A 23265-nucleotide genomic window follows, 5' to 3' on the forward strand; every position below is an offset into this window, starting at 1 on the left:
AGAAATCGTATTTGAGGTTTTTGCTTTGCAGCAAGAGACACAGCGACAAATGACTATGGACTAACCAAGACCACTGGTTACAGTGGAGAGATATAGAATACAATGTACAGCAGTATTATACAACATGGAGAAAACAAAATCTACATTTCATGCAGGTCCTAGATGAACGGAATGACAGGCCTTTGTTCCATAAATTACAAAGACCTTGTTACACAGAATCAAGAAGAAGAAATCTAACATAACTTGGAATAAAACTGGCAGAAATCACAACTGATGCCACAAGGTGCGGTCCGCTTGCTTTTCAATGTTGACAAAAGGGCACTTCTGTCCTGTCAAAGGCCCTTTTGTTTCTCTCTTACCATGGCATGGACATAATGCAATGCTGTGTCTCACTGACCTATGAGATATAACATATCAGCTTATCAGATGTATCATCTCAGCTTATCTTCATCAGCACCCTTGATCTTCAACTTACACGTCGTCCTGAAGAAGCTCAAGACCGAACTCTCTTCCCAACCCAATCCCCGAGTGATCTGAAGAAATGTTCATTCTGAATTATTGATTCATTATTTATTAGGTACATGAGCTACCACCTATTTAATGTTTCAGCAAACAGGCACCTAACAATGTAAATATGTTTAAGTAACACAATCTCCTTGATTTACCATCAATCAAAGTACCAACTAATCAATATGACGCTAATGGCATGTAATGGCTCATTCAATCATGGGTAGTTGGTTTGGCATTTAACTCAAAGCATATTGGCATACAAAAATTTCATACTTGCAAGAAAATTACTTATGTATCTACATATCAAATGAATGTTTTCGTTTTTAATTTCATGGACATCTTTGTGCAGACATGATAGTATTAGTATATCCAAAGAGGTGATTGCATATAAATATACAAACAGGGACGTTTTCAAAAGTCAACTTAATAATACAATATATTGTGTTGCTTACAAACTAGACCGTCTTTCAATTATAAATTGGTTTTTCATGTTCCTTCTCACGATTTTATTCTACACAATTCACTTGTCTGATTCTATTATGAGAATTTAATTTCTCAAAAGAATTATTGATCATGAACAATCTTGGAAACCAAGTACTTTCAATGAAACATCAAAACAACAAACTCAGACAATTTCAATTTGCTGACTTAGTCACTTGATTGGGTTGATTTTTACATCAAAAGATATGATTTTCAAACTTCAGTTAAACACAATTTAGACCACTTTGGCAAAAGTTTGCTTGAAATAAGAAAAGTTCACTTCCGGCAATTAATTGTCAAACTCCATGTCCAATCGGGTACAATGTGCCTGAACAGATCCCTGTAATATGTTCTCCACAAACGCTTGGAGTCGAAAACAAACAAAAGTACTAGCATGTAAATTCCTATGCTGTGAAAATTTACCAAATCTTGCTTGGTAAATCATCAAACTTATATATCTCTGTATTGTGCAAATAGTTTTTGCTCTCACCAGATATAGAGCTGCTATAGTGGGTTCTTGTCGATGGTTTATAGATCAATGAGGAACCATACAGCTCATTAAACGATAAACTTTGACACCAACTACATTTATGTAGTCCTCGAGATGATTATTTCTCGAATCTAATCATTACCCAGAAGAAGCACAGATTTAATAGAGCATGACAACGGGAAGTAGAAGATGTTGCTGTATGAAAAGAGGAAAAAGGAAATAAAGAAGAACAACAAGATTGCAATATTGAATTTGGAGGGACTGTTGATAATAATAAGGTCAACCAATATCAGATATAAAGAAAAAGTGCACTGCTCACCTTAAAGAAAAATAGACACCAATCTCTTTCAATTGAAAATAGAGAGCATGCTTCGCAGGTTGCTGTTAAGATCACAATATGCACAAACCACCACATTGATATTGGTATGAACAATCACAGTGCCTCAAGCAGCAATTATGATAGTGCTTCTCACAGGGCTGATCCTCGATGCTGCAAAAGTTTATTTCCTTAATTTCCAGACTTGCGCACTTTGATAAGTTTGGCAACCTGTTAAGAAAATAGCATTCAGACACAGAAAACCTTCTCAATTGTGATGCTTGTTCGAGACCATTAAGGTTCTTAACGTTGCAGTGAGATATCTTCAACACTTGCAGGAGACTTAGGTTCCCAAGCCCAAAAATTTCCGATGCAGGGCAGTCACAGAGCTCCAATTCGGACAGAGTTTCCAAATTAGAGAAATCCATCCCCTGGATCTGGCAATTCTTAAGAATCAATTTTGATAATCTTGAGGGAAGTGGTGGGAGGTCTAGCAGGTCTGTGCAGGATAAATCAAGTATTTTTAGTTGAGTAAGAGCATTAAAATCTTTCGGTAGACTAGTAACATTTGGAAGGCAGAGCTTTAGGGTTTCTAAGTTGGATAAAGCTGATATCCAGCCAAAGCTTTCCGTTTGGGACAGCTCAATCTCCTCCTCATTGGGATCATTAACTAACTCCAAAACTTTCAAATCCCTCAAATATGAAAGTTCCTGAACTAAACTCATGTTATTGGTTCCCCAGCACAAACTCACCAAACTAGATGGTAATTTTGGAAGAGTCTGAAGTTTGTCACAGTGGAGCAAGTGGAGGGTCTGAAGATGAGAAAGATCAGAAATGCTCTCAGGCAGGCTAAAAATCAGGGTAAACGATAACTTCAAGACTCTCAAAGATGATAACCCTGAAATATCACACGGAATTTTTCCAGTCAGACTCCGGCAGCCGGAAAAATTTAGGACTTCTAACTTCCCTAGATTTGTGATATCTTTAGGAAAATTACTTATGTGAGTGTTCTTCATCCTTAGGACCTGCAATCTATCCAAATTTTTTATAGATTCTGGCAATATCTGAATTCTGGTGTTTGACAGATCCAATTTCCGTAGTGACCTAAGCATCCCAATGGAATTGGGAAGTGCAGTTATCCGCCGACAGTCTCTTAAAGAAAGCTCTTCAAGTCCCTCCAACAATTTAACAGAATTTGGGAGTCCTGGGATAATGGTTTTATCCAATGCAAGATATGACAGAGACCTCAAACAACCAATAGACTCGGATACTTCGGCCAAACGTTTGCAGCTGGAAGCACTGAGAGTTTTAAGTTGCTGCATAGAACCTCTTAAGAAATGAAGGTGACGGATGGAAGTTTCATCAATCAAAAGCTCTTGCAAATTATCCAAGGAACCCATCTCTTCTGGCAGTAGGGCAATCTGAGTGGACTTGATGTTCAAAGACTTCAAATTTTTCAAATTACCAATGGATTTGTCAATAAATGACAAATGAGAACATTGTTTGAGAATAAGTCTTTCTAATTTGCTATCAGCTGGGAAGCATGGCGTTTTACATAATTGACTGCAACCGGCTAGCTCCAAAACTTTCAATTTTTTGGCCTTCTGTTTAACAAAGAGACAGAAAAGGTTCAGTTTCTATTAGCTAGTCTTCACCAAAAGTGGAAAAATAAATTTGCATGATACCTCCATTATTTGTGTCCAACCTTCCCATTCATCTGCCACCGAGCTCCAGGACAGATCAAGAATGACCAAGTTCTCTAGGTGCAAAAGAAGAGGCTCAGAGTTATTATAGCACCCTCGCCAATGAAGCCACCTTAATTCTAAAAGATGACTAGTAAGATTTCCTCTCATATTAGCTCGATCCAACTTAAGGAACCTTAAGTTCGATAGGGAGCCAAATTCATTAGGTGTGAAACAGTCATTGGATCCTTTGTCAAAGGTGAGAGCAAGGGCTTGAACATTTGGAGTACCCTACAAGTATAAACATAAATGTATATGAATAAAAATTGGACTTTGTGCCTGCATTTTCTTCACTTCTTCTACTAATTAAACGGTAAAAGGGAATCAGGTAAATCACAAAGAAAAATTAACTGTAGGTAGATAAAAAAGTAGTTCTGGCTTTCACGTTTACCTCCTTCTTCCATAGTGTGGACAGGGCGTCATTGTGCACCCACAGCCTACTTCGATTACGAGGGAGAGGATCTTCATTTAACACAATTCTTCTGCCTAGAGTTCTCAGTAGGTTGTGCATTGATAGCTCATTGTTTTCTCCAATTTTCACCAGAGACATGACAAGGAGAGCTTCAATCCCACTAGATGGATAAAGTTTACAGTCTTCCCACATATAAAAGGCAATTCTCTCATCCTTTCCAATCAGAAAGCATGCTATATCCAAGAATATTTGCTTTGCATTTTCTTCTAAAGCATCGTAACTTATCTTCAACACAGCTTCAACTTTCTCATGAGGAGCAACTTTCAGTTTCTCCAACATATCGTTCCATGTACCCTCCAATTTTCCAAACAAAAGTGAACCTGTCACCTCAAGTGCTAGAGGAAGTCGCCCAGTAGCCAATATGATATCATTAGAAAGGCTTTCAAAGCCCTTGCTAGGAGAATCCCTTCCAAAAGCCCGCTTAGAAAACAGTTGAAGAGCTTTATCTTCTTCCATTGGTTCAATCTCATAGGTTTCAGCCTCTTTGAACTTCAAAAGGATGTCCCTCTTTTTAGAAGTCACAATAATCCTGCTTCCTAGACCAAACCAACTAAGCTCCCCAACAAACACATCAAGTTGGTCGACATCTTCCACATCGTCAAGGAGAATGAGCACCCGTTTGCGGCGAAATTGTTCAGCGAGAACTATCGTAGCATCATCAGAACATCTGAACCTTGCATTTCCTTTTCGGAGGTCTGCGATCAATTGATTTTGCAAGGACAAGATCCTATCATGTTGACATAATTCTCGAATTTCCTTACAATAACTATAACATTGAAACCGATCATAGAGTTGATTATAAACAACTTTTGCAAGAGTAGTTTTGCCGACCCCCCCAATACCATATATTCCAAGGATTCGAACATCGCTGCCACATATTTCAATTACTTGTCCATTGCGATGCACAACACCAAGCTTTCTCATTATCTCTCGCACGTGATGGTCGACTCCAACTAAATATTTTGTGACAGTGAGTCGACCTTTCTTCAGCTTTTGCTGAACAATTGGGATGAGCTCGTCTATGAGCTTGGAATGATGCCTACAGAAATCAAATTATGGAGACATGATGAGAAAGTGAATCAGAACAAAAATCATACAGAAGAGCAAAGCAGTATGCGAGGAGATGAACCAGGAGCAATGCAGCATGAGGCAAGAGCAAAAAAGGCATATAAATGCACCTAAACATCCTGCATTTGGATGATCGAACTTGTTCTGAAATCCATATGGTTAAGTGGAGTTGGGAAACAGAAAAGATTGAAAATGAAGAATAATGTCAAAGATAGCATGATTGGTTTACAATCTGGTGCATCAATTTTGTGAATCAGTTTAAACATCGAATTGGATTTACCCATTATGTATTTTCGCTGTTTCAAATCCCTTTAACCCTCCGATCTTTTTGAGAGCCAACTTCCACTTCTTGATGGTCTCACTATCAACCCCATTCCTCCTGTGTTCGAGAAAGCTCTTCTCAAAAGAATTCCTCTGGTCTTTCAAATCCAAGGGCTCAATGTCATAGAAAATAGGAATTATTTCTTGACTCATCGTTTGCTTGCACTCTAATATTTGGACCAACTCCATGAGGCAGCTTTTGCTGGAAGCATAATCCCCGGAGATGATGGGAATCAAAACCTTCGACTGTTTGATTGCTTCAATCAGTTGGGGCTTGATCTCTTCTCCGACAGGCAGCTCATCATCGTCCCGAAATACGAGTATTCCAGCATCTGTCAAGCTTTTGTATAGGAAATCTGTAAAACCCTTGCGAGTATCTGGTCCTCTAAAACTCAAGAACACATCATAGTTATTCCCAGCCAAGTCAGAGCTTGGTGACGACGGTGAAGAGGGTGATTCCTGTCAAGTGAGTAAAATTGGAAATTCAGAATGTCGACTACGCGTAGAAAGGCGACCATCGAAACTTGGGCTTGGGACAGATTGCCTCAATTTAAGCATTAGAAAATTCAAACAATCCATGCTCTGCAAATGGTTCTCACTCATCTAATCTATTACTGACAACATGTGATGATGCAATGTTAAAAGATACATGAATTTGAAGTATGGCTCTCCCAAATTCCGTAGACAGTTATGTTTATGTGTTCCGAAACATTCTCTATTCTAACTTACGCTCTGCATTGGCGTGAAGTATGTAAGACTGTACTATTGACAATGCAATTTTCCCAGCCAAAAGAATAAACGGGGAGCGAATTACAAGGGCTCGTACAGAATCAAGAAGTAAAGTCACGGAACCTAACCTTAGTAGTCCTCCGCCTCTTTAGAGAACCAGCGATCACGGTCGCGCCAAGAGTCGTCACAAGCAGTACGCGAAATGGAAGAGGCGAAACGCTCCCGAGAAATAAGAAGAGCACGGCCACCATCGCAGTCCTCCATTCCATCTTCTTCCTCTGCGATCCTCTTCCTCTACTACGCGTGGGTAGAAGGTCCAGGTCCGACGTTCAGCAGAAGAACTTTCACCGGATGCTTCCCAAAACGATTCTCGCATGCCTTTTCTTTTTCCTTCTAAACCGAAGATATTCAATATTGTCCTGATATGAAATTAATAGAAGAATTATATTTATGCTACATTTCGTGGTCTGAATTTTTCACTAAGATAAAACTGAATAAAATAATATATAAAATTCAGAGAATTTTACTATATCATATTTATTATTTAATAATTACAATAATAAAATTAGATATATCCTTATCATATTATATATTGTTTCGGGAATAGATTTGGAATAAAATTAAGAAATACAAAAAGATAACTTATTTATTCTTATGAACAACTCTAGAATCAAACTAAATCGCATTCTTTTTTTTTCCTCTTCTCCTTTCTTTCCTCTTTTTATTCTTCTAGCCAATTACAAAAATATGATAAAATCATTTAAAAATTAAAATATTTAAAAATATAATAAAATGGTAAAATAGAATTATATTAAGAATATAATAAATTGCCTAATAAATTATATTAAAAATCTGATAAAATTATACAATGAAATTTAAAAATATATAATAAAATTATAAAATTTAATAATGAAATTATTAAAAAAATTATACTAAAAATATAATAAAATAAAAAACTTGCATTGAAAAATTTATACAATAAATTTATTAAAAATTTATAAAAAATAAAAAAAGAAAAACCTTTATAAAGTATTACAAAATTAAAAGAAATTTTAAATCACAATAAAATTTAGGGATCGTACCAAACGCATCTCTATTTCAGAAATATAAATTTTGGGCAATTAACAAATGCTTCTAAATGCTTAGAAACTTGTTTAAGGAACAAAATAAAAAAGAATCATTTCTAAGCAAAAATTATTTATGATAATAAAATGGTTACCAATGCACCATAAAAGTCTAAGGACCACATTGAATAAATTAAAAGTTTAGGTTTTATATTGAACAAACTAAAAATTCAGTGATCACATTAAATAAATTAAAAGTTTATGACTCACATTAAACAAATTAAAAATTCATGATCACATTGAATATTAAGCCAAAATTCAATGATGATTTGTATTTGGGTTAATACCCTGAAAAACTCCAAATTCTTATACATGTGACAAATTTACCAAAAACTATTTTTTTTTTTTATCATCATAAACCCCAAACTGTTATACATTTGACAAATTTACCCTCTGTTAGTTTACGTTAAATTTTACTATCAAATTATTAAGTTATATGACATTTGACAATTGATTGGTATACCACTTTGAGATTTTACGCTCTATTTGTCATAGTTTACAATTTTTGTGATTTTTTTTTGTAATATTAATCCAATTTAGCGGGAGTGTATATTTGTCATAAATATATCAGTTTTTGGTTTTTTGCTATCGAATAAATTAGTTTGGGGTAAATTCGTCATAAATGTACAAGTTTATGATTTTTTTTATAATCAGTTGGAATAAATTTATTACAAATGTATCAATTTGGGATTTTTCATGGTCAAAAAAATAATTTTGAGTAAATTTATCATTGGTGTATCGGTTTGAAGTTTTTTAGGATATTAACCATTTTGTATTATTATGTCTAGAATTTCTTATGTCTTTAATGATGCACTCTTTCTCGAAAAGTGAACCAGCAATTACAAACGTGTAGTTGATCTAAATGTTTTGGATTGAATTACAATAAAATCTTTTTGTAATCCATTGTTCAAATGTATTGCCGTTGCTTTTTCAAAAAAAATTATGGCATGTGTTACCTGAGGTGGAGAGCAAATAAAAAATTTCAATCAACACAAAACAAGCCCAAAATTAAAAAAAAAGAAAAAAAGCCAATTGAAAAAATAATTAATATATTTTTAAATAAAAAAGAAATCGAAGAAAGAGAATCTCGGGCGGGGGTTTCAGGGTTTGGGGCAGTGGCTGGTAGTGATGCATACGGCCAACGGCCACATAAAAGGTGTGTGCCTAGGACTTTAAAAATAAAAAAGATCGCATGAAGATTTTGGGTGTTTGATTGACTTCTAGTGTAATTTAATCCTCGGACTTAAATTTCTGATTCGTAAAAATAGCTTCTAATCAGTCTTTAAAAGGATATTTTTAGCTCCAAAAATAAAATCAAAAGTCATAATTAATTGAAGAAACCAAATTATTTTCCTTAGGGTTCAAGAGAACTCGTGCCCAACACTGGTTCGACCATGCAAGAGCATTTATTCCCACTTTGTAATTTGTTAACCATATTAGGAATCTCAAACTTTTTTTGGCTTTTTAATTTTTTATTTTATTTATACTTTTTTATTTAAAGTGGCACGGCAAAATCACATGTACTTAAAAATAGGGAAACACAACTTCGAATCTTTAATGGATGGCATCAGTGAAATTGATAGATACCTTACTAAAGTGACTTGAAATGTTCAAAACACGATTGCAACTTTTTCAAGTTGGGATTATGCTGATGATAAATATCTGTACTTTTTTTTTTCACTTGTATCTTTAATTATTTTTATAGGTGGATGCATAAAAAGATATTCATGTCTTAATACATTCCTTCCGCTCCCTCTCGCTAACTTCTAAGTACGCTCTCCCTATAAGGCCAATCCTCCGTCTTCCTTTCCTCCTCGTTGAATTTCTTTTCTTTTCTTTTTTTAATCACCTTAACCAACACGGAACTACGTAAGAATCTTTCCTCCTTTCGTCTGCCGTTAGTCAACTAGGCTTATCTTTTGGTCAGGGAGTGTCATATAAATTTCGGTTGTACCGGAGCTGTCGCCCCATGCCTGCTGCATCATCGGAGAACTGGACCTTGAAAGGACAAAGCGGTTTGGCTCCAGGATTCGGCGGCTGTTTCGTCCCGGCAGCGCAAGGTGAGTTTCGCCCGACCCCCTCTGTTTCCTTGCGATATTTCCGCTGGGTCATGGTCATATAGTCGCTCGGATGTGGATGAGCGTTGCAACTGACCCACAAAGAATTCGCTTTCCCTCTTGCCTCACCGTTTCCGTTGCTTGACTAGCCGACGATGGCCCGCCGGAGCTTCGCCGCCGTCGGTCTCCGGTGGCTGAACCTTACAGAGAGCCAGGAAGGTCTTTTTTTATTCGGACTTGGAAATAGATCGTGACGGAAAAGAACACGTAAAGGGAGACGGAAAAGAAAACGAAAAGTAAAGGAACGGAGGGGCCGCCCTGTGCTTGATGCAAGTTTTATCAAACGCAAACGATATTCTAAGGATTTTCATAAAATGCGTACATCATTGCCTACCCTCAATCGAGTATTGCAAATATATTTCGCAAAATGCCAAGGGAATTTTTTTTTTTTTATATATTAGAAATCCAGGCATACATTATAGAGAGCAATTATAGTTGATGTGATTACTCAGTGTGGCAACTGGCAACACTCAGTCACTCAAGTCTTTGATTTCTGCAGCCCCATTTATTTGTTTTCCTTCACTCTTGTTGGCAGATCATTGCCCATCATAGCATCGCGAACTTACAGTGTTGGCTGCTGAAGATATCACAATCAAGATGAAGGGAAAAGATGATTGTCAAACTGACCATTTAGTCGGGATAGATGGTCAATTGGAAGCCATGTTGGACTTGTTGGACTATGACTTTGGTGGTGCACGGTGTATTGGGATTCATGGCCCAGGTGGTATTGGAAAGACAACCCTTGCCAAGGCTCTTTTCGACAAGCTCATTTCTAAGTTTGAACAGTATTGTGTCTTGCGAGATGTCAGTGGATCATCACGCCGTGATGGCCTAGTATTTCTGCAAAAGAAACTGCTATTCCACATCCTCGGTGAGACTGAGCCAATGGTTGACATCAGTGACGTTGATGATGGAATGAAGGTCATCAGGGAAACACTCCATGACAAGAAGGTGCTAATTGTTCTAGATGATGTGGACCACAGTGAACAGCTTGAGAAACTAGTTGGTAAGATCACTTGGTTTGGTGCAGGAAGTAGAGTCATAATTACGACAAGAAACAAAAGTATCCTGGAGAGTGGAGAGAAAAGAATCCTTTATGAACTGAAAGAAATGAATTCTGATCAAGCACTTCAGCTTTTTATAAATCACGCATTTAAAAGAGAATCTCCTAGAGATGATTATTATGACAGGCTTTCAAGGGATATTGTTTCTACTGTTGGAGGATTTCCTTTGGTTGTTGAGGTCATAGGTTCATTTCTTCATTGGAAGCACAAATCTGTATGGAAAGATACACTAGAAAAGTTAAGGAACATTGCTCATGAAGATGTTCACTGGAAGTTGAAAATTAGCTATGACGCCTTAAATTTCAGGCAAAAACAGATTTTTCTAGATATCGCATGTTTTTCATTCCATGAGGAGGAGATTAATGCATATTACATGTGGAAAGGCTGCAACTTTTTTCCACAAATAGAAATTGAAGTCCTCAGTTCTTTGTCATTGATATATATTAGAGAGAATGGTGGCTTATGGATGCATGACTTGCTAAAACACCTAGGGCGCCAAATTGTCCATGAGGAAAACCTGGATCCGGCAAAGCGTAGCAGATTGTGGATTCCTGAGGAGGCCGTGGACACGGTAAAAACAAAAGAGGTAATACATTAAGAGCACGGATTCTGTCTTTTTTTGAATAGAATCGGGGAGTTGAATGAAGTTTCAACCTATGTGAAGAAGAGAAATTGAAAGTTCTTTTTAATGGTGCATGTATTTGGCAGATTAAAGAAAATATTGAAGCGCTCAGTCTAGCTGGAGATCCTACTCTACTCATCTTTACTGATGAAGATTTCACAAGGCTGCCAAATCTAAGATTCCTTGAATTGGATGGGGGGGGCTTTACCGGGTACTTTACCAATCTCTTTTCGAAGTTAAGATGGTTTTCTTGGTGCCATTGTCCTCCAGATTTAATTGCAACTAATCTATTCCCCCAAAATTTGGCTGTCCTCCAACTCTCCGAATTCAACAACGCCAATAATTGGGAGGGGTGGAGGCAAATTAAGGTATGTATGTTGCCATGCATTTCTCTTACAATTATATGTCCGATGAGACCGTGTAACGCTTTAATCTTTTCACAGATGCTACACAATTTGAAAGTTCTACAGCTGACCCGTCTAAATATGGTCAGAGTCGACTTGTCTGGGTGCTTTACTTTGGAAAGATTGATTATTAAAGAATGTCAACAATTGGTTCAAATTGATCGCTCCATCGGGGAACTAAAACAACTGGCTTACTTGTATGTCGAGGGTTGCTACCAACTAAAAAATCTGCCTGCCGAAATTGGCTTGCTAGCGAACCTAAAGCACTTATCTTTGAGTAACTGCTCAAAGTTGAGGGAGCTCCCGGACTCCATGGGGAAGCTAAATTCATTGATCAAGTTGGATCTATCGTGCACACCAAGTAGAAGATTACCTTGTTCTGTCGGATATCTTGTGAATCTCAAGTCTTTATGTTTAGCAGGATGCAGAGAGATGACAGAACTTCCTTATTCGACTGGAAACCTAGAGTCTCTAATTGAATTGGATCTTTCATTTACTCGCATCAAAGTGTTGCCTCATTCTATTGGAAATCTGAAGACTTTGAACGTGATAAACATGCAAGGTTGTCGGCTAGCAGAGTTTCCTTCAACCATTGGGTTGGCAATGAATCTTGAAGTGGTACGTGCTGGATGTTGTCCTATGGTGGGCAAAGTTTCAAGTGAAATTGGGAAATTGTCCATTTTGAGAATCCTAGATCTGTCATACACCTTCATTTGTCGATTGCCAGAAACAATTGGTGTGCTTCCTCACCTAGAAGAACTGATCCTCAAAAATTGTGATAAGCTGCAAGTGTTGCCTTCACTTCCCACAAGTTTGACTCATCTAATTGTTAGTTCTTTGGCCTTGCAGTCTGTTCCAGATCTCTCAAACCTGACTAATATGGTTAATCTTCTCTTGTCCAATGGCTGTGACTCTCTATCGTCACCTTCACTGAGCCTAATCCAAACCTTCAACTTAAGGTGGATTGGGAAGCTATCTAAGTTGGAAAATTTGGAACTGTGTCTTCCAAACGTGACCATGTCACCAACTGCATTGGGTTCCCTTTCTCGTCTAAGGCAACTTTACATGTGCGGCCATCTGCACCCAAAGTTTCTCGTGCAGCCCCCTAAATCAGCAATGCAGGGAAATCTCAGCTCAGTAACAACTTTCCCAGGTTCATCCAACTTGAGAAATCTAATGATTTTGAAGCTCTATCGCTATTGGGGAGAGGAAATCCAACTTGGCGGTTTAGAGCAGTTGAGACATTTAACTGTCCGTGACTTTCCAGTCCTTAAAAGAATAATATTCTTCCTGTCAGGCCTGAAGAATCTAAAAGAATTGGAACTTCATGGCTGCCTGATGTTGAGAGATTTTCAAGGTTTTGAGGCATTGGAAACATTGGAGAACCTGAAGGTCGAACGCTGTCCGTCAATTAGTAGGATAAGTGATCTGTCGAGACTTCAAAAGTTGATGGAATTGAAAATCACATATTGCGATGACCTACAGAATTTAAAAAGGTCTTGACGAGTTAGGATGTTTGAGTCTCCTTACAGTGATTTCATGCCCCTACTTGGAATATTGGACAAATGCACCAGACACGATGATACCAGATGAATGTCAAATAATAGTTCGCCGTTGTAGGAAACTAGGCGGAACTCCTGAGGATGGCATGTTTTACAAGGATTATAGAGATAAGATTCTTGGAAGGATCAAGTCTGATTTTGATACGCACACAGCCTACAGTATGGACGACCAGGTGCCTTTCCTTCTTATTAATCTTCATCATTATGAAAAAAACTTAATTTAGGGATGTATCTAGAAGATACCAGTTGGGAGGCCAAAAAGCTAAGGAAAATAGACACTGCAGTGGATTCCTCTTTGGATTAATTTGTTTGTATAAAAAAACAAATATTGATGAAACTACAAGGAAAATCATATTGTAATTTGATTAGAATAAGCAAACTTCTGAACCATTTGCGCAAAAAAAGTACTTCTGTATATATTGCAACTCCAATATTGATTTTTGTCAGGTAACAATAATGATTAGAGGCTTTTATGTTGCCTGTTTCTTTAATTGTTCATTGTTCTACTTGGAAAACTGCTCATTGATGCATATTGAGTAGATTAATTAGTAAAAGGAGATCTAGGGAGTCTTTACTTCTTGAACTTATTATTAATGGTTGAGATACTCCCAACCTCCACCAGCAAGCAGCAGCGGAGTATATCGTAACATTTTGATCCGTTTATAGGGGGTCAGGACTCATCAAAAGACGAGACTAACTAATTTGGATATTAATGATCGCATTTGTCCTTTTTTATAAACATTATATATGGATCTCGTGTCAAAATATTCAAATATGAACTGCATAAACTAGAAGAGTAGTTGCAGCTAATCTATCTACTCTATAATTGGGAAAAGGAAATCAACAAGTCAATACCATGTCTAAAAACTTTGAATTATCCGATTGATACTGTGGTGAAAAATCTTCTTCATATCATCGCTTAAATTGAGCGCAGATATCTGTACTATTATATAAAGTAAAAAGGATTTCCTACTTTCAAACGATCACAGTCCTTTTCTCCTAAATTGTCCTCAATTGGCTATTTCATAAATATTCTATCAAGGGATAAATGTGTAAATTGATAATTCTATTATCTCATGTATTTTTTTGGGTAAAGTCTATTATCTCATGTAAATTTTTTTTTTTTTTTTTGGTAAATTATTATCTCATGTATTTCATTTTTATTTTTCCACTTTTTTTGGTTGGATTATTTTTTTCTCTTTGAGGATATCTCTTTTTTTTTTTTTTTTTTTTTTTTCATAAGGTCAAAAGTTTATTTCATCTTATCGAAACTCAACTAAGCAGTGTTATGGCTTTAATGCATTTGTGTCTAGTGTCAAATGAGCCACTGGGCCATTGAGGGGTGGGGATGCTATTATCAAGGTGCGGGATTTGATTCCTACGCTTTGCAAAGAGTAAGAGAAAGTCAGAGTGAGATGAGAGTTAGAGATAGGATAGACCAAAAAGAAAATTGGTCTTTTTTTTTTTATTTTGTATCTCTACTTTTATTTGGCACTTTGTTTTGTTTTTAGAACGTGTAGCGGCACCAAGTGCTAAAGAAGTTTAATTTTTTTTTTCCTTTGCTTTTTTTCTTATTCTTGCTTCAATTTATATTAGTGTGTGTTTTCACAAATTTTAGTAGATATTATATGTAAAACTCAATCTTTGTTAGAGAAACTGTTTTTTTCCTGAAAGCTAAGCTATTAAGAACGGATCAATAATGTATTTATAGCATATGCTCTTGCACTTCCCATAGGCTGTAAGCTGGTCCTTACACTCACAAATGATAATTATAACAAAAAACACAATCTAAATTTACATCAATAAATTTAGACTTAGGTTTGCGCTAGGTAGATGCATTTTATGCATTTCAAGAAGGGTTAGAATTAGAAAAAGCCTTAACATGTGCTTGCAAAGTTGCATAATCTGCAAATTTTGAGGAATTTGACATAATTTCCAAAGGAAAAGTTGAGAGATCTTTTTTTTTTCTGGTCAAAAAAGTTGAGAGATCTATCAAGTACAAAAAGTCATGTTTTGATCAGTTACTGAAGTTTTAACTTGCATCCTATTATAAATTTCTTGTTCATGAAATTTTTTGTGAACATATTTAGAAAAGAGGAATGACCATATTGATTGAGATGTACATGAAATGATGAGAATTTTGTTTCTTTAAAGTGATGTGAAGGGATGCAACATTATCAATGTACTTCTAAACCACATCTTTGTTTAAAAACATTGAAGCCTTTGAGTTTGAAGGATACAAATTAAGATGGCCATTCAATGATCTATGTACATGCATGCATTTACATCTTTGTCTCCTGTTAAACTTTTAATATAGATGAATTGCTAACATTGTTTGCGGTAACACGCGGTGTTTTCTAGTATATAACTAAAGCTGAACTGAGAGATTGTTCATTCCTATGCTTGCCATGTGGAAGCTTCAATTTGCAATCTTCAGAATGCAATCTTCAGAACATTGGCATTGGTTGCCTTAAGACTTTTGGGAGATCATGCGGATAAAAGTGGGAACTAACAATATTTTAATGATCGAACATTTACCGCCCCATATTATTTTTTAAATTGGGTCATTTTCTCTATTACTAAGTTATGAGGTTTTAATGTACGCTGTCCTTCATATGCACATATGTCAAAAGATCCGCTTGTCGGTGTATAGATAAGAAATTTGAAAGCCGGAATTATTTGCCTAAACACATCAGAAAAATAAAAGATCATTAGTCCTGAAACTCGGATTTTCTTTGAAACAATGTGGCAATATCGTTGATCACTGGTAGATGAGGATGACCAATGACTTTTTTTAGTAGATAGTATATGCAAACACAAATATAGTTACTTCTTCTCATCTTGCAGCCTCATCTGTGAGCAATCATCATGTTTCTTGTAGGTGGCAGAAATGGAAAGGGAAAGACAATTTGCCGGTATCGAGAAAGATGTTGGAACTGATGATCAAGTACAACACATCGTGAGCTTGATGAATATTGATGATAAGGACAAGCGGATCATTGTCGTCATCCATGGAGAAGGTGGGATTGGCAAGACGACTCTTGCAAAACTCATATACAACCAAGTCTCCTCTGATTTTGATGGCTCTAGCTTCCTCACAGATATTAAAGAAACCACTCAAGCATTAGGAGGTCTTCGGCCTTTGCAAACTAAGTTGATTTCCGATGTTCTAAAATGGGAACCCGAGGATGTTGCTTTTGTCAACAGGGGAATTGGATCTTTTAGGGACTTATTTTGCGACATGAGAGTTTTGATTATCCTCGATGATGTGGAAAATGCGTTTCATGTCAAGAAACTCATCGGGGATTGCTTTGATTGCTTTGCATCTGGAAGTAGGATACTTGTAACCACCAGAAACAGTGTTGTCCTGGAAGAATCTCCTCAGATCCGGACTTGTAATGTTAGTAGGTTGGATAATGATCAGACTCTTCGACTCTTTAAGCAGCATGCACGTATGCCGATCTCTCCCTCATGTAGCAACTTCTGGCTTTTGAACCATGCTCTTGATGCTATGGGAGGGCTTCCGTTGTTTGTTGAAGTTATGGCTGCAGTCTTCAATGGTAAAACGCAGGAGGAACGGAATAAATTACTACAGCGGTCACTATTCCAGCAGTGGGATATTCAGAGTATTTTGGGGGAAGGATTTCGAGTATTAGATGATAAGCAGAAACAGATATTTCTGGATATCGCCTGCTTTACAACTGGCGTAGATAGTCGTATTGCTTTTTACCTATGGTATAACCCCCCTTTTCCGCCTCCCGGGGAAATTTTGACTCCCATAGCCAAAATTGGAGAAAACAAACAGATATGGATGCATAGCATATTGAGGCGACTTGGCAGAGAAATCATTCGTGGGGGAGAATCTTACAGATCCAGGAAGGCGGAGTAGATTATTTAATCATGAAATAGCTCTCGATACGATAAAACGGAAAAAGGTGAAAGTTTAGTGCGTTTTTCTTTTTCAATTGCGAAGCATAAGAGATACTTTTCTTATGTTCGATGCCAAAGGAAAATAGATACTTTTCTTATGTTCGATGCCAAAGGAAAAGAACTATCTTTGCCAGATATTGTTAGGATCTGACCATGTGTGCAATTGACAGGTATCTTTAGGATCTCACCCTGTGTGCAATTGATGCTGTTTGTTATTTTTCTTTAGGAATGTTTACTGACTGGTTACGTGTCAAGAAGAGAGACCATCCTCACTTCATTTTTCTCGTCTATCACAGGGAACAGAAAAGGTTGAGGCACTCTGCCTTAACTTTCGTTGGCATGCTTCAGAAAAACTTACACCGGAAGATTTTGAGAGCATGCCAAACATACGGTTTCTTCAATTGGATCATGCAGACATTGCCGGAGATTTTGCTAACGTTTTTCGAAAGATACAATGGCTCCGTTGGCGAGGGTGCCCTCGACATCTGCAAGTAACTAATTTTCACTTGGGAAGCTTAACCATTCTCGACTTGTCATGGAGCAAAGTCACGAAAGACTGGGAAGGCTGGGATCAAATAGAGGTAGTTTACGATTCATTGCTATGGTAACATATCTATTCGTGAAGTGAACTAATGCAAATATTTCTCCTTATTTTGCAGATGAAGAACTTGAGAGTTCTAGATCTTACAAGTTGTGTTGACTTATTAGTTACTCCTAAGTTCTCTGGGTGCAAAAATCTGGCCATACTGATTTTGGAGCGATGTTCACAATTGGTCGAGGTAGATCATTCGATTGGCGATTTGAAGTGCTTGATTTCCCTCAATTTGAAGTTCTGCACAGAACTCAGCATGTTGCCGGTAGAAATGGGTCACCTGACAGCTTTGAAAGAGCTTCTCATGGATGGGACTAAGGTAGAAGAAATTCCCATCTCCATTGGTCAATTCAAGCAGCTTGAGGGCCCGTTTGGTTCAACTTTGGGGAAATGCACTTGGGAGAATGCAAATACCTTTGAGATAAAGGGATTTCCCGAAATGCTACACCGTTTGGTAAATTACAATCTCAAGTAGCTTTGAAAAATAATTTACCGTTTGGCAAAACTAGCATTTCCAATTAGCTTTTGCTATTTTTTTATTTTTTTAAAGTTTGAAAATAAAATCCGGTGGCCGGCAAACCGCCGGCGAACAGCCGGCCAACTGCCGGACGGCCAATCTGGCCGCCGGACCGCCAGATCTGGCCGCCGGACCGCCAGATCTGGCGGCTTGAGGTCGCGGAGGCCAGATTTGGCCGACGGACCGCCAGATCTAGCCTCCCGACGGCCGATCAGCCACCGGACCGCGCCATCTGCCTCCCGACGGCCGATCGCGGCCGAGGGCGTGACCTCGGGCGGCGTCGCTGGTCGCGCGACCCAGCGGCGCCGCCGAGGTCGCACGGACGCGAGCGGCGTCGCTGGTCGCGCGACCCGAGCGACGCCGCCTGGGTCGCGCGGACCCCTCCGACCTCGGGAGGCGTCGCCTGGCGCGCACGATTCAGGCGAAGCCGCCTGGGTCGCGGGTCGCGACGCCACCTAGGTCGCGGTCGCGCCACCTGGGCGGTGGTCACCGGGGACGCGCGACCCCCGCGGTGGTGGTGGTTGCCGGAGAAGCCGAACTCTGAGGCGGCGGGGAAGAAGATGAGCCGAGCGGAGAAGAAGATGAACATTAATTTTTGCATTTCTGGAATGCCGAATGCCCAATGCCGCCCCTCCCCAGCTTTCAGCATTCAGCCTTCGGAATGCTCATATTTGGGCAAAGGGGCTTTCAAATATTTTGCCAAACACCACAATTTTTCCCCAAGGGACTTTGGGGGCCCAAAGCCCCTTGGGAATGCCCAACCAAACACCCCCTGAAACTCTAACTGCCTCAAACTGCTTATTATTGAGTCAGCTACCGAGAACACTAAGTCGCCTGACAAATCTCTAACTTCTTTCCCTGGATGGCTCCAGAATTGCAACACTTCCCGACTCTGTTGGAGAACTGATCAGACTTAATCACTTGTCAGTAAGGGACTGCCATCGAATAAGAAAACTTCCAAACTCCATTGGCAACATAGGGATATCCTTAGTCGAGTTAGATGTGTCAGGGACAGGTGTTTCCAAGTTTCCGAATTCAATAAAGTATCTCCAGAAATTGAAGGTGTTGAGAATGGATTCTTGTTTCTTTAAAGAGTTCCCTCCTGATATCGGAGAGCTGACCAGCCTCGAAGAAATACATGCCTCCTGGTGTCGGAGCCTAGAGGGGGGCATTCCGAGCGAGATCGGGAAACTGCATAATCTGAGAATCTTGAGACTGCGACATTCGACTATTTCCAGCATACCGATGGAGATCCACCAACTTTCCAATCTTCAAACCCTTGACTTACTTCACTGTGATATGATCAAAGAGTTACCAAGGCTTCCCTCTAGCATAAGGGAGTTGCATGTAGATGATGAACTGAAGTCTAGCGAGATCTGGATACTGGATAATTTGAGGCTGCAACGATTGAGTACTTCCAAATTACCAGCAATGATCAAACTTTCCAATCTTCAAACCCGTCGTTTACTTCACTGCAACACGATCAAAGAGGTGCCAAAGCTTCCCTCTGGCATGATGGATTTGCGAGTAGGTGATGAACTGAAGTCTAGCAAGATCTGGAATCTGCATGATCTGAGGCTGGAACTTTTGAGTACTTTCATCATACAGGAGGAGATCCAACTTTCCGATCCTGATCTCGTCGATTACTTTGCGGCACCATGATCAAAGAGTTGCCAAGGCTTCCCTCTAGCATAACGCATGTGCCTAGGAGTGAGCATGGTCTAGGTGGTTGGTTCCCACCCTTGAATCGAGAACTGCCTATTAAGGACCAGTTCCATAAAATTGGAACCGAAAGGCATGGAATTGGCCGGGGAAGGTGGAGAAGGTGTATGAAGGGGTACAGGAGGAGGGGAAGGGCGGGCACAGGTCGTTGGGTTAGATGGAGCAGAGGTGGGAGAGGGCAAGACGAAGGGCGAGGAGAGTACAGCAACGACGAGGTGGAGCGAGAGAGAAGGGTGAGGGGAGAGAGGGAGAGCGAGAGGTGGGTTGAGAGAGTAAAGATGGTGGAGAGAAAATCTACATCTCTCTAGAGAGAATGAACACAAATAGTGAATGACAATGGACATTACTTCGAGGTGACTCGATCCAACGAGGCTGTGAAAGATAATGGACGGAAACAGTGAAGCATAGTAAGAACTCAAGAACAGAGAACGGAGAATAATGACATACATTTTCTTTGAAGGTTCTTGAAACCCAAGTCAGCGATGGTGATGAAACCGCCACGAACGTAGCTCTCTTTAAAGATGATGTTGATCTCGAAGAAGAGAGAGGGAGGGAAAAAAAGTAGAGTTGGTGGTTGATCGGACAATTTTTTTTCCTGGAAAACATAGAGGAGTGTTGTATTAATTGAAAAGAGAGTAGAGAGATGAAATTTTAAAATATATATGTGTAATGGTCGGATCAGCCTATTTGGAATTCAGAATCGGAGCAGTATTCACTAGTTTCAATTAATTAGAACGGGAAACTGGATCGGTCTTCATGGGAACTGCTGGTTTTGGACTGATTCGGTCCGATTATGGGCGGTTCAAGCTGTTTTCGGTTCTTTTGCCCTACATGTGTCATAGCTACAGAAGCTATTCTGTAATGAAGACCAGGCTCTAGAGACCCTGGAGGAATTATGGCCTTTCCGTTCACTTTATGTTATCATTCCAGAATCGAATGTTAATATAACCAAGAAGATGCTCTCTTTTTTTCTCCTGAATTTTCCAGAATCGGTCTGAAAACCCGGAACTTTATACGCGTATATAGGTCTCTTAAATGATGGAGGCGAAAATTCCTAAAGCAGCTTCACTATGGACCTATCTCTCATTGCTAACTCTGTTGCTTGGGTGTCTGCTAACTTGGATATTAGCTATTACACAGATCAACATAGATTTTTACGATAGTCTCCAAATATTGGTGTAGATTCTGCCACAACTTATTGTCTTATAAATAGAAATTAGACTCGTAAATACTTCTCAACTTTATAAAAGATTATCCTTGTCTTTCTAGAGTCTGGATTTGAAACAAATTAATTTTTCCTCCCATACAGATCGGTTGGCATTTCCTCACAAATTTTACTAATTGAGGCCGTGTTCTTGAACTTAATCATTTTCGGTCGGATTCTTGAACTTAATCAAAGGGGCCCAATTTTAAGGCCTCACAAGCCTCGACCCATTGTCGACAAAATTTCAGTCGAGCTCATTACATTTCTTAAGGAATGGAAAGCTGTCGGGTTTTGTATCATTGGAGCTCAAGTCATTTAATCGAGATTGCTTCACATTGGGTTATTCGCGTAGGTCAGAAGTGTAATCACAAGTGTAATCACGCACTCCACTGACACCTGTGTTTCAACAACTAAATATGCCCCTCGATTTCACATAAAACTTCATGCAATTTTCCTCACGATAGTTTATGTTTTTCTCTAGGACTCTAACCTTCGCAGGAACACACCCACACTACCGCATGATTTGGCACGATACCCCGTTTCCTAATCATATTCATTAAGGAGCTTTCAACTAGTCACATTCACCAAAACATCTTAAAAGCGACCACCTTTCCATAAATCAGGATACTGTAGATTCACTAGTGTTCTCCAGTGGTTCCTGATGCATACGCAATTGCAAGAAAATAAATAATAATATCACTGAAGTTACCAAAGACCAGTTACTTAAAATATCAAATTTCAGGGCAACAAAGGGCCAATGGTTTCATCTCGTTAGGCAGGGCTGATTCACAAAAACAAACATGGAGAGACAGTTTACACCCCTTTAAGAAATTACGAGATAAAATGAATCCCGGAGCAGCTTGCGCTGCGCAATCAGCAATGGAGGAGCAAAAAGCATAATCGAATTAGCCCTTTTAAATAAAATGCAAAATGGAAGAGAAACCCCTGACCAAATAAATCAAGGTCAATAGGCCAATAGAAGGCTTAAAGCTCCAAAAATAATTCTTTTTTCCATTTCTTTACAAGAAAGCAACAATGGAAAACATGCTAATCGAGATCTGCGAAAAAAGGAACACCCACGAGGGAATCCCGCCGAGGAACTTCTTCAAACATCTAAATAGGCCGCGAATCGCCGCACCTACCAAAGGAGAAAGATCCCACCGTAGCTCAGATCGAGACGGACAACGACATGAGAATAAGAGAAAGTAAAAAGGGGAGAAAGAACTCCAGGAATGAAAATGAGCGAAAAAACGGACGTTGTTCATGCAGTGACTCGTGAGGACCAATCAAATTCAAAGCCGGCCTCCATGTTCTCTCTCTCTCTCTTACTCCGTTTGACAGTTTGTGCAGGCTGCCTTTAGCTGGATCCACTTGCCCTCAGCAGCAACAAACCGTGCAGCAAACATGGGGGGGAGAACGTTAGAATACATCAAAAGTTCAAAACTAGGGGTCGGCATATACAACTGCTTGGATCGAGAAACGCTGACACCGGCTGATTTTGGGTAGTTCTAGATGGCGCTGATCCAGTTCCATAAAATTAAAACCGGTGACTTTTGGTTTAGTTCCATGCTCAAGGGTGGGAATCGGATTGCCAGGAGCGATTTATATTTTTTTATTTCTTTATTTCTTAAATAATTAAAGTGTAGATCTAAACTCTATTCTCCTTAACACCTTAGCTTATTCGAGATGATGAAGTGAATCTTTATTTCTTTTATATTGTTGCGCCGATTCATAGAACTTGCCCCTTTTGTCACTTGTATCTTTCTTTATTTTAGTTTCTTTGTTATTCACCAATTTTACTTTCCTTACTTATTCGGGTTGAGTCATCATTGATGGAAAAGAATCCATTGAATCTTCCTCCTTTTTTTTTGAGCTAGCCCCTACGATCATGGCCCCATAATTTCTATCTTCTTTGCAAATCTTGGATGAAATCCCAGTTTTGAATTGCAACATGGATTAACAATTCAATTAATCCAAAACTTTCGGCCAAGATATATGAATCCATCGATTCTATTGAATTGGCCAGGAACCGGACGAGACTTATCCCAAGGCCAGGTGGTTCGGTTCCTAATTCCTAGGTTGGAATGGACTAAACTGGAAAACGATAACCTCTAATCAAAACTAGACCTGTAAAAATGGATTATATGCTCATATCTTAACTTGCATTTGATGAGTTGAGTTGTTATATGAATTACTCATATTTGATAAATGAGTCATAAATGAGTTTAAAATGACAAAACTCAATATAATATGAATATTGAATGAGTTACCATTAACTT

At 38.7% G+C, this 23265-nt stretch overlaps 2 protein-coding genes across 3 annotated transcripts; one reads left to right on the forward strand and one right to left on the reverse strand.

Moving 5' to 3' along the window:
- Positions 1–1568: 1568 nt before the first annotated feature.
- LOC104447118 (disease resistance protein RPV1) lies at positions 1569–6394 on the reverse strand. 2 transcript variants are annotated; one of them, XR_005551121.1, is made up of 6 exons: positions 6257–6394; positions 5359–5858; positions 3930–5049; positions 3482–3769; positions 1800–3400; positions 1569–1611 (listed from the first exon to the last, which is right to left on the reverse strand). XR_005551121.1 is itself a non-coding variant. In XM_039312494.1 (5 exons), the coding sequence occupies exons 1-5, from the start codon at positions 6377–6379 to the stop codon at positions 1871–1873; spliced, it is 3561 nt and encodes a 1186-aa protein (XP_039168428.1). In that variant the 5' UTR covers positions 6380–6394; the 3' UTR covers positions 1737–1870. The 2 variants fall into 2 exon arrangements, 1 of the variants encoding a protein (XP_039168428.1); XM_039312494.1 differs by lacking the exon at positions 1569–1611 and having other exon boundaries at positions 1737–3400.
- Positions 6395–17610: 11216 nt separating this feature from the next.
- On the forward strand, positions 17611–19722 carry LOC120293962 (TMV resistance protein N-like). The gene is made up of 2 exons (XM_039313792.1): positions 17611–17912; positions 18933–19722. The coding sequence occupies exons 1-2, from the start codon at positions 17611–17613 to the stop codon at positions 19720–19722; spliced, it is 1092 nt and encodes a 363-aa protein (XP_039169726.1).
- Positions 19723–23265: the final 3543 nt, after the last annotated feature.

This window comes from Eucalyptus grandis, chromosome 5, assembly GCF_016545825.1.
Source record: "Eucalyptus grandis isolate ANBG69807.140 chromosome 5, ASM1654582v1, whole genome shotgun sequence".
Lineage (NCBI taxonomy): Eukaryota > Viridiplantae > Streptophyta > Magnoliopsida > Myrtales > Myrtaceae > Eucalyptus > Eucalyptus grandis.